Source organism: Lathyrus oleraceus, chromosome 7 (assembly GCF_024323335.1).
Source record: "Lathyrus oleraceus cultivar Zhongwan6 chromosome 7, CAAS_Psat_ZW6_1.0, whole genome shotgun sequence".
Classification (NCBI taxonomy): Eukaryota; Viridiplantae; Streptophyta; class Magnoliopsida; order Fabales; family Fabaceae; genus Lathyrus; species Lathyrus oleraceus.
Window position 1 is genome coordinate 61,042,732 of NC_066585.1, and position 12,112 is coordinate 61,054,843.

A 12,112-nucleotide genomic window follows, 5' to 3' on the forward strand; every position below is an offset into this window, starting at 1 on the left:
AGCTTTGGATTTTTCTGCTATGCATATGCTGCTGTTGGGCATTGCCTTGCTTGAATATTTGAAATCGATTTCTGGAACTGCTGTTGGATTCGACCGCGTTTGCTATTGTGATGTTGTTGCAGAGACCTCTAAAAACTTTATATCACGGCTGCAATAGCAGCTTCTGACTGCTGTTTTGATTTTGAAATATGGTTTCAATATTATGTACTTGTGCTAAATTACCGTTAAATCTAAAATACAGTCGCAGCTATGCCGCAAATCTTGATATTTCAAAAAATGCAAGAAAATGCGGCTGATGTGGCCGAAATTGTAATTGTGACGTTGTTGCGAAGACATGTAAAGTTTTTATATTGTGGTTGTAATTGCTGTAGCTAAGGACAAAAAAAATGTAGTTTGTTATTTGGCATATAAATTACTATAAAGCGTGCTCCTTTATGTAAGGGATCATTTTATGAGGTAATGTTGTACTTGGCTAGGGATTAATGTGATGGCTGGAGTTGGGCTTCTATCTACACCTGATACTGTGAAACAAGCTGGGTGGGCCAGTATGTTGGTGATGGTTATTTTCGCAGTTGTGTGCTGTTATACAGCAGAACTAATGAGACATTGCTTTCAAAGCAGAGAAGGCATCCTTAGCTACCCAGATATAGGAGAAGCTGCATTTGGAAAATATGGCCGAGTTGTTATATCAGTAAGAATGTTTCTGCTTTTTGATTAATTTTTGGAGAGAACTTGCTTGTTTTTTTGCATAATCTTTCTTAGTATGAAATTCCTTAAAGTCTTTTTTCAAACCCTTGTCTTTTTTAAGGGTATAACTGCTGATTAAATCCCTTTTAAGAGTAAAATTATGTTCTTCTTTCTGTTATGTTCTTGCTCACAAACAATTGTTATGTTCTTCCTACATATGGTTCAGTCCTATTATATTTTTCTTCTCTGTTTAAGTATTTTTTCCAGCTTTCGTCTGTTTCTTTGGCCCCATGATATGATATTTCTCTATTTTATTTATTTCAACGAGTGCTAAAGAATGGTGACATAATATGTATTTTCTACTGCATAGCATGATGGTTTAAACAATGTGTATACTGACATTTTATTTTCAATTTTTATCTTGTTGCAGATTGTTTTGTACACCGAATTATATGTAAGTGCTGCAGTGCATCCATTTCCTTTTGCCTTTATTACTCTGCACAATCTATATGACACATATCAATCATTTATGAATGCAGTCATATTGTGTGGAATATATCATCATGGAAGGCGATAACCTTACTGGTCTTTTTCCTGGAACGTCCTTGCATTGGGGAGGTTTGGATTTGGATGGCAAGCACTTATTTGCAATTTTGACTGCACTTATTATTCTCCCTACTGTTTGGTTGAAGGATCTTCGTATAATCTCCTATCTCTCAGGTTAATACTTTTGACGATCCGAAAATATAAAGTTGTGGAGACAATACTGATATAATATAAAGTATATGTAGGAGCAGCTAGTTTGTATCTCCCAATGTCTATTGAAAATATCCATCCTTATTTTAAACCTCTTTCTTGCAAGCATTTACTGAGATAACTTGTGATGGTTCTGCAGCTGGAGGGGTTATTGGTTCAATGTTGATCGCTATTTGTGTTGTTCTTGTTGGGACAAGAAATGATGTTGGATTCCATCAGACTGCTCCATTCGTAAAGTGGAGTGGCATTCCATTTGCTTTTGGTATCTATGGGTTTTGCTTTGCAGGACATTCAGTTTTTCCCAATATATATCAGTCTATGGCTAACAAAAGAGAATTTACAAAGGCAATGATCATATGGTATGCTATGCTACGTAACTTTCTTTGTCAGTGGCAACCAAGGTTATTATTATTTTTTATTTAAAAAAGGTCCGCGTTAAGGCATCGAGTTTTTTGGTGTCTCTGTGACTACTATTGAGACCTCATTAGAAGCATTTGACCATGACTCTGCAATATCAAAGAGCCTGATGTGGCCGCTACTGAGACTGCAATTTAAAATCTTGATAGCAACACATGTTTTTTAAGTGTTTTCATTTACCTCTACATTTTATTCTTGTACAGTTTTGTTTTGCCCATGTTTTTATATGGAGGTGTTGGACTGGCGGGATATCACATGTTTGGTGAAAAGACATTGTCTCAGATAACATTGAATCTACCACCAAATTCACTTGCTTCCAAAGTCGCTTTGTGGACTATAGTAAGAAATTTTGGGGCCGCTCTGCATTATTTTTGTATATTTTTTTTCTTTCTTTCAAGGTACATTTTTATTGTTTCTAATTTTGTTTGTTTTCTCTTTCAGGCAATTATTCCGCTAACTAAATATCCTTTTTCCCACCATGTCGATTGTCTACCACATTTTTTATTATATTAGTGATGACACTTGATAAAACTTAGGATTTATAATCCATATTTTTTTTTTCATATGTAGTGTCCTCAACAACGTAATCAAATAGATTGCGGGTATTTCATGTTGAGGTTTATGCGAGATACTCTTGCTTTGGGCCGATTAAAGATTCCCACCGATGTATGTATTTCTAACTTATGAGTTATTTTATATTTACACATATCTCATATAATTAAATAGTTGGAATTAATTCAAAATATGTTATATTATTATGTAGTACTTTGATGAATTCAAGTGTGCATTTTATACAAAGGATCAAGTGGACGAAATCAAAGAGGAGTGGTGTCAATTCATGATAAAGCTCAATGTTTGTTCATAAATTTGTGTAATTAATGTGTACATTTGTAGTATATGTTATGACTTGTAAATGTGTACATAAATTTGTATATATTTTGATACATTTAAGGCAAAATTGGTTTGAATTGGTATATATATATATATTTGTTAGCCAAAAATTGGTAGAAAAAAGGCCAAAATGGCATATATAAAATGTGATAATTGTCTGTCAAAATCTGGTTGAAAACAGGTAGAAATTCTGGTTTATAAACCTGGAAAAAATGTGGTTTAAAACAAAAGCTTCAAAAATTTTCGTATACCTTAGACAGCGCTTTTGTAAAAAGCGCTGTCTAAGGGGGGGATTAGAAAGCGCTTTAGGCAAAAGCGCTGTCTAAGGGGGGGGGGGGGGGGGGCTTAGACAGCGCTTTTTGAAAAGCGCTGTCTAAGGTATACCTAAAAAAATTAAAATAGGAGGGTCTTAGAAAGCGCTTTTGGCCAAAGCGCTGTCTAAGGGGGTGGGGCTTAGACAGCGCTTTTCATAAGCGCTGTCTAAGGTATACCTAAAAAATTTAAAATAAGAGGGTCTTATAAAGCGCTTTTGGCCAAAGCGCTGTCTAAGGGGGGGGGGGGGGCTTAGACAGCGCTTTTAAGATTTAAAAAAGCGCTGTCTAAACCTTTAGCAGCGGAGGTTTAGACAGCGCTTTAAAGCGCTGTCTAAGGCTAAAAAAAGCGCTGTCTAAGGTCTTGTTTGTTGTAGTGCCAATAGAGTAAAAATAAGGTTCATCTCAAAAAGATCTAATCTATAGAAGTTTTCATCATTAAAATTTATGGAAAAATAGCTCTCCAATGACTCTAATGCTCTCAAAATATGTCTCTTAAATATTCCTAGTTGTCACTTTATCTCTAGGTTTCAGAACTCCCAAAAAGTTAGCAAAAAAGCCTTTAAATAGCAATTATGTATGTCAGTAAAAAAGTGCATCATCGCGCCACAATGTTGCTACATCGCACCGTGATGCAAGCATCATTGTGCCATGAAGGGGTGCATCATGCGCGCGAGAAATACAGGGGCCATGACTTTTGGCATGACTTTTACTCGTTAATCTTCCGATTTCATCTGAATTTTCTCGTAAAAATCATATATTGACGACTATCATCACAATCCTAAACTTAATATGTTACTTGTCCTCGAGCAACCTGTCTGCATACTGAATATTTCATTAGATTTAAAATGCTTACCCTTATCAATGACTGTAACCTTATTTTTTTTATCAAGACTTCAGTTCCCTGCTTTAATCCAATCAACTTGAAAAAGTTCTTCCGAACATCAAGTACTCAACTTGTCTCTCATCTCACATATATGCACTCAATTTGGCAGCGTAATCTCTCAATCAACATACAAAAGCATTTAACAATGATTTTGTAAAATTCTAATCGAACTAATCAAAGTCATATTTAAACACACACTTTTGAGGTCTTTTTAAGGTTTAACGTAGCTTATGTAAAGGTGGAATAATTTATGATAGTAGGCTTAAACCTTTGGAGTTAGGTACCTATTTTTCCTGATGTTACCTTAATTAATTTCATATCACTCTTTTTTAATTTACTTGGTACTAGATAATGCATTAAGTTGGTCCTTTTCTTATTCCTTTTTTTCATAATTTTTTTGAAGAATTTATTCTTAACTTCTTGTCATTCTTTTCATTTCTTTTATTTTGACCAATTTCTCTAGTACCCCAACCCCAAACTTATTCGTTGCTAACTTCCAAGAGCAACCCCAAACTTATTCTTTTGCATCAGACAAGTAAAACAATTATTTTTACCTAACTCCAAATAGGGTGGAAAGAATTTATCTTTAAAGTGAAATGGCTATACAATAAGGGCTATGTCACTGAAATAATGGTTTAGGCTCAAAGTGGTTAAACAACATATATCATCTTATTAAAACAGGATGGCTTAAAAGGCTCAGAGTTTTCACAAACAATTTCGTTAGTGTGTATTTATCAAACCAATGGATTCAAATTAGAAACAATGCAAATTCTAGAAAATAACTAATGTATGTGTCGCGCTGTGAAAAATATCCGAGCGCATTGCACGCTCGAAATACAACAGAGCCACCGTTGAATTTATTTATTCTAAGAGAAAGGAAAAAATATAAATAAAACCCAAGGAGAAAAGAAAAGGGTAAGGAAGTAGGTTATACAATGGGAGATATTAGCATCCCTCGTATATGTTGTACTCAACAAGAACCATTTTGATTGTTCTTTCTGCAGATGTGTGTTATTATCTAAATGTTACTTGCAATTGATTTTAATTAAGAGAAAAATAAGTTAATTAATTAGTGTGCTCGAAAAAGATTCAAACCCTCGTGCTGATGTATTTTCAAAGTGCAATAAAAAAATCAGAGCTTCGTAGTTCATGATAGAAAACTATGTATTTGTTGGTTGTTTTTAAGGAACAATGTTATAATTGTATCCTAGGAGTGTTAACGTTAGCTGATTTTTATCCTCGTTCGAATGCTATAAGATCTTGATCTGACTGCTAAGAAATTGATTATAACAATTCTTTTATGAAGAAAAATTATTGTTTGGTTAATGGATTGAAAAGGTTTGTGAATGTGGTAAAGGTGTTGTTTGGACCAATAATGTATTGTTTGAATCCATAGAGTGGTGTATGAACCAGGAGTGTAATATTTAGCTAATAAATGATGATTAACCAATGCAGAGTTGTAGGGTTTTATCTAGATTCGGGTACCAAGATCTACGAAAGGGGTTTTCCTAAGCACCGAGTCTAACAGGGGAAGTATGCAAGAGATGAGAGTTTGCCTAAGCACTAGGTCTGACAAGGAAAACATGCATAAGGAGGTTTTACTAAGCATCTGGTCTTAGAAGGTAAACATGCATGAGAAGGGTTAGTCTAAGCACTAGGTATGACAATACAAACATGTAAAAGGGGGGGGGGGGGGAGTCTGCCTAAGCCTAGGTCTCATAAGGAAGACATGCATGAAAATGAGGTGTTTTCCTAAGCCTAGATCTCACAAGGCAAATATGCATGAAAAAAGGGTTTTAACCATGAGAAAGTGATTAACCCAAAGAGAGAGGTGTATGGTTTAGAGATGAGTGTTTAACCAAGAAAAGATGATTAACCCATGGAGGATGTGATTAACTAAGAGACGGTGATTAACCTCAAGAGTGTATGGGTATCCAAAAAGTGTTGTGTTTGATCCAAAGAGAATGGTGTTGTTGATGTTGATTATTGAAGTGTTGGTATGAGAATGAATGTTGAAAGTTTTTTTTATTTGAATTGCACTAAAGTCTATGAACGAAGGTGAATACTTTGAATAACTAGGGCCTACGTCTCGTATTCAAAGGTATTCAGAACAAGGATAGAAATGCTTCCTCTCATTGTTCTCCATTTCTTAAGGCTCATGGCGCACAATTCGCATAATAATTAACATGTGTTTGGAGTTTTACAAAGAATTTTTGTTTGAAAGGGGTGACGCAAGGTGTACATGAAGGGATGGAATGAAGCTTGACATGATCATGTCTTTATATCCTCATATCTCTAGGGTTTTGAATGAGAAACAAATTAGATCTGACTTAGTGGATCAAGTGGTGCAAATATAACGTTCTAATTCAATCAAGTGATCAAGGGATTTGGGGAGCGTGCAAATTGTTTCAAAGAAGTGACTAAATAGTCCTAAAGTCATTAATTTAATTAATTGATCAAAAGAGATTTAATCAATTAATCAAATCAAGACAAATGAGGATCATGCAAAAATTGGTTATTGTGAATTAAGATAAAGAAAAAGAGAAAAATCAAGACTAATGATATTCACCATAATTTTCTAATTCAGTTATAATGATAAAAAATTAAAAATAAAGCAAATTAATTGGTGGGATGTGATATAACAATATGTTCTAAACAAATAAACCTAATTAATATAAACAAATACTGAGAATATGGTAAGATTTATGAATATACGCACAAGATTATTTTTTAGAACTCAATTCGATAATAATTTATCTATTAAATTAAAATTTAGCATTAATCAAAGATATGACATATAGTAATTATATTAACTAATAGTAATATAAAACAAGCAATGTTGGTACTTATATTAAACAATAGTAATATATAACAAATATAATAATAACATATAAAAGAGAAAGAAAAAAATTCCAATAAAAAAATTAAAATAAAAAATCTTGGAATTAAAAAAAAAAAGAGAATAGAACTTCACATCAAACCCTTTTTCTTGTTTTGGCAAAAACGTGGGAGGGTATAGGATTGTTTCCATCATTTAAACCATGGCCAATCAGGTGATGACAAGTGGTACTGAATATTAAATAAATACATAAAAGGTAACATGACAATAATATAACATAAGTAGAAAAAAGGAAAAGAAACGTGGTAAGTGGTACTGAATATTAAAAAAGGACAAGTGGTACTGAATATTAAATAAATAAATAAAAGGTAAACATGACTCAATGAGATTTTATGAGTCTAGAATTTTTCCTTCACATAAGCTAGGAGCCAACCAAATGGTGACATGTGCCAAAATGATATTAAAAGTAAAAATAAAAAGAGAACATAATAGGAAAAGGAAGAGAATTATAGTGCAGTATGTTAACGTGTGGAAAAGCAACACAGGATTGTTATTAACATTTTAAGACATAAGATTGTTACTATCAATCCAAATAAGTCATGTGATTATTAACTTAAATAAAATAACACTAATAATTAGAAAATAGAATACTAGAAAAAACAAAAGGAATAACGTAGTTAAACATATTAGTAGAAAGAGAGAAAATATCAATTTTGAATAAGTTTTCAATAACGGTTAATGAAAATGAATTCGATGAGTTAATATATCGTTGAAATATGAATTTTATAAAGAAATCAAATATATACTGCAAATTACGAAACAAATTATAAATTATACAAAAAAAAACCAACAAAAGTGAACGAAAAATTCGATTAAAGAATGCGTAGATTCTGCTAAAATATGCATCAGAATGAAAAACTAATTATGTATTCATGATCAGCGCGAAAAATCGATTCAAATGGTACATGACTTTGTGCAAAATGGTTAAGGTATAATTTTGCTATTTTTCGGTTTCGACATAATTACGGTTTGTGTTGTAGTTTGATTACAGCTCGACTTCGATACATAATTTGATTTAAATTACGATTAGAGCAAGCATACAACATCAACTGATTGAATAAGATAAAGGATTGCCGACTAAAGTGAAGAAAAAAATGGATTTCTCTATTGCACACAAGGTGCTCGATATAATGTTTCAACCGATTCGGAAGCTATGTAAAACGCGGAAAAGAAAAGTGAAATATTTTGCCGACGAATCGGAGGTTTGCCCCGGTTAGTGTTGAGAATCGTCAACGAATTCACCGAAGAGAAACCTGGAAAATTTCAAAATAAACTCATTTAATCCAATTAATCTTTGCTTGATAATTATGGTTGAATATAAATGATGAATGTAGAAGATGAATCTTGAATGTAGAATAATAATGAATATGCTTGAATTGATAAACTTTGGATGATGATTGTTGATGATGATTCATGAATTGTTGAATGCTTGATTGATGATTTGTTAAAATTGGATTGTGGCTAAATTCCACCAAATTTAGAACTTCAATGTGAAGTTCTAGATGATGATGAATATGAACTTTGGTGATGGTGAGGGAGTAAGAAAAGAGAGAAATGATGAGATAACTTGAGGAAAAAATGGTGGGAAAGTGGTTAGAGGAGTTAATGTGAGTTATGTTAGTTCTTCTAGTTAGGTTCATGTTAGTTAGGTTAGTTTAATGTTAGTTAGGTTAGTTAATCTAAGTTAAGTCCAAATTTGTGAGAAATGTCATGTTTATATAAGTTTTGTAAATGAATGGGCACCATTGGATTGTGATCCAAGTAAGAGGTTTATCAATTATTGGAAATTAATTTAAACTTTAGTTGTGGATCACTAATTTCAACTCTTGGATTGATTATTAAGAATAGTTAGGATTAAATGAAAATTTGATTGAAAATGGAAGTTGAGATTTATGTTAGTTTGGTAGGATTTGTGTTAGTTTGGTAGGTATGGTAGTTAAGGGTTAAGTGTGTAATTGAATGATTGTGAATGCATAGGTAGTTAGAGACAAATGATGCTTAATTTTTGCAAAAGTATCAAGTTGGAATGTAAGGTCATTAGGGATAAACTTGAATTTAAATGTTTTGACTTTTGATTTTTACCAGTTTTGCCTTGAATTTTTTTGATGAACTATCCCATGACTTTTAAGTGATTTTGAGAAGTGATTTTGTTTTGAAAGTAAACACTTTTTAATGGTGTAAACTCATGGATCAAATTCTGAATTTTTTGGGCACGAGTCAATGTTGGAAAGTGTTGAAAAAACAAGTACTAAATTCACTACATAGTGCATAATTTGTGTAGTACAATTTTTTTTTCATGACTTTTCCATAGCATTTTAATGATTTTAATCAATGATATGAATGTATAACTTGGTGTACCTTCTTCCTTATAGAAAAGTGAGCATTGTAGTGGAAGAATGAACTTGAAGCAATATTGGAAAGTGAAGAACAAACCATCGAAGTCAAGCTTGATGGAAGATAGAATTTGTTGGAAATTATTTTTTGACATAATCATGACATACGTCATTTTAATGAATAATAATGAATCTTTTGATCCAATGCTTGTAAAATAGGTCTAAGAAAATTCAAGATTCAAAATTGAGTCAATGATCAACAGTTGACCAAGATTCAACAATTGATCAAAAAGTCAACTGTTTGACCAAAAAGTCAATTATGCCTAAAAGATGTAGTTTTTTTACCCACTTTCCTTGTAGTTCTATCTTTTGATTTGTATCTCAAGCAATATGCATTGTACCATGAATTTCCAATAAATGAATGAAATATTCTTTTTATTTCAACTTTATTCTTTTCTTTGAATTCAAGCAATCTTCCGAATTAAGTAACATCATTACAATCCCCTTAATAACCATGAATCTCAAATAAAGAGATGATTTGTACCACAAGTAATATGGGAAATAAACCCGAATAATCAACAAATATTATCCATCTTGAAAATCCAATTAAACTGATTAAATCCATTATTGTTGAACCTTTGGCCTAAATTTATTACAATATGCAAATGTTGATGAATGACCTAAATGCATGATCAAATAGACAAATGTATGAAAATGAACAAAACCATAATCTAGGTGAATGGAATGAGGAGTAGGGAATTTTTTTGGGTATGTCAGCTACCCATATTTAACTAACTTGAGTCAGAGGATATGATAGAAGGTAGTTAAATATAAAAGACCCAAATTTTTCCCTTGAAAGAAATAAAATGCAATGTAATTCAATGAGACTAGATGGATTTCTTTTGAGAACTTATTTGTTGGGGATATGGAATAGAAGATAGATTTTGTGAGGATTATTTGTTGGGGATTGACTGAAAGACTTTGGTGGGGAATAGATCAGTCGTAAAAGAGATGTATATGGTCATATTTTGCATGTTGTATGATTTGTTATGCATCATGCATGAAGTGCTTATGATGCATGATGTAGTAATGAAAATCGGATATCAAGCTATTGTATTAACTTGAATCACAAAACATTGAATGTTCACCATCGAACTTTAATTTATCCAAGAGAAAGGGAAAAGATTGAATAAAACCCTAATTGTGCAATGTAAAAATAATGCAAAGAGATCTAAGCTTTGAGGGTTAGTTATACTAAGGGAAGGTATTAACATCCTAAGTATCTATAGTATCATATAGGAACCTTTTAAAAGTATTTGTGTTATGTTATTGTTTGGAAATGTTTTATTAGGAAGGACCTAAAGGTTTTATTAAGTTTGCCCGCCAAAACTTCGTGATCATGTGCCTACATATCCTTATAAGGATGGAATCAGAGCAACCGTAGTTCACCTAACTAAGGGTGAAATAACACTTGATAGTGATCAAGGTTCCAAAGGGGAAAGTAAGTGTTCATAACAAACACACTTACAAGAGTTACAAACTCTTACTTAAATCTAAGTTAAAAGTGAAAAATGACTCTAACAAGGTCAAACTAGGGGTTGCTAAACTACCTATGACATTAAGTCAATAAAGAGTTCTTTCCCTTGAATTTGGAAAAAAAGATAAACAAAATATAAGCAAGATGTTCAAGCATGACATCCACAAAGATAAGAAAATAATAAAGAAAGATGTTTAAGCATGACATCAAAGGTAAACAAATGGTAAAGAAAGATGTTCAAGCATGACATCCAAAAAGATAAGCAAATGAAGAAGATGTTCAAGTATGACATGAACAAAGATAAGCACACGATAAATAAGATGTTCAAGCATGACATCAATAAAGATAAACAAATGGTAAAGAACATGCTCAAGCATGACATCAACAAGGACAAACAAGGATGAATAAGATGTTCAAGCATTACATCCACAAAGGTAAACACATGATAAAGAAGTTGTTCAAGCATGACATCTACAAAGATAAGAAAATGAAGAAGATGTTCATACATGACATCAATACAAAGATATGGAAGCATGATCATAATAATATCGAGCATGGCATGTAAACACATATGTACAACATGTGAACATGAACAAAGATACAACAACATCAATCAAAGATGTATAAAGTTAACATGAATATGAATTACATGGATACATCATCATGAAGAAACAAATATGAATGACATAACAATGCATGAACATGTATATGGATGTCATAATAAATTATGAATGAACATGTATATGCATGAAGTAAGACATGGTTTAGACATAACATCAACTTAATCATGAAAACAAGTTAAGGTATTCAACACATGCATTTTAAGGTTCAATATGATCACAATCAAAGGTTTAACATCATACAAAAGGTTTGAACATGTAAGCATACAAGTCATACAAAGACATGTTCTCACAAGTTTAAAGCATTTGCAAACACATAAACAAAGGAAAAAACAAGGGCACACATGCACACAAAAGCTCAATAATACATGAAAGAATGACATGTGAATCATGGATCAATGGAAAAATAAACACACAAAGGTTCATGGCATAGTAAAAAAGTTCAGAGCACATAAATATGTAAACATACATTAAAGTAAGTCAAAATTAGGTCAAAACCAAGAGGCATATATTAACAACATCAAACAAAGTTCATTTATGATGCACAACATTCATACAAGTCATGGTGATCAAGAAAAGTTAAAGTATCAACCAAAGAAGGTCATTTGAAACCTTAAAACAGTCCTAAAAAGGTACCAACTTTGGACAAGCATAAGTATGTGAAAATAAATCAGTTTTGGAATTTCTTTTCACCATCATAAAATAGACAAAATTAAGAACACATAGCAAAAAGAGTGGCTCAAAAAGGCTTAGGGATCATCAAGTTATGAGCTTT

At 32.2% G+C, this 12,112-nt stretch overlaps 1 protein-coding gene across 1 annotated transcript; it reads left to right on the forward strand.

Moving 5' to 3' along the window:
• The first annotated feature begins 257 nt into the window (after positions 1 to 257).
• On the forward strand, positions 258 to 2,373 carry LOC127102012 (amino acid transporter AVT1A). Its single transcript, XM_051039433.1, has 6 exons — positions 258 to 691; positions 1,118 to 1,141; positions 1,227 to 1,407; positions 1,583 to 1,802; positions 2,064 to 2,199; positions 2,302 to 2,373. The coding sequence occupies exons 1-6, from the start codon at positions 488 to 490 to the stop codon at positions 2,371 to 2,373; spliced, it is 837 nt and encodes a 278-aa protein (XP_050895390.1). The 5' UTR covers positions 258 to 487.
• Positions 2,374 to 12,112: the final 9,739 nt, after the last annotated feature.

What these genes read in the sequence shown, in the direction of transcription:
- LOC127102012 (XM_051039433.1), top strand. Translation starts at nt 488, where the DNA reads ATGGCTGGAGTTGGGCTTCTATCTACACCTGATACTGTGAAACAAGCT. An exon ending in ATGGCCGAGTTGTTATATCA is followed by an intron (nt 692 to 1,117) that starts GTAAGAATGTTT and finishes ATCTTGTTGCAG; the next exon opens with ATTGTTTTGTACACCGAATT. An exon ending in AAGTCGCTTTGTGGACTATA is followed by an intron (nt 2,200 to 2,301) that starts GTAAGAAATTTT and finishes TTTCTCTTTCAG; the next exon opens with GCAATTATTCCGCTAACTAA.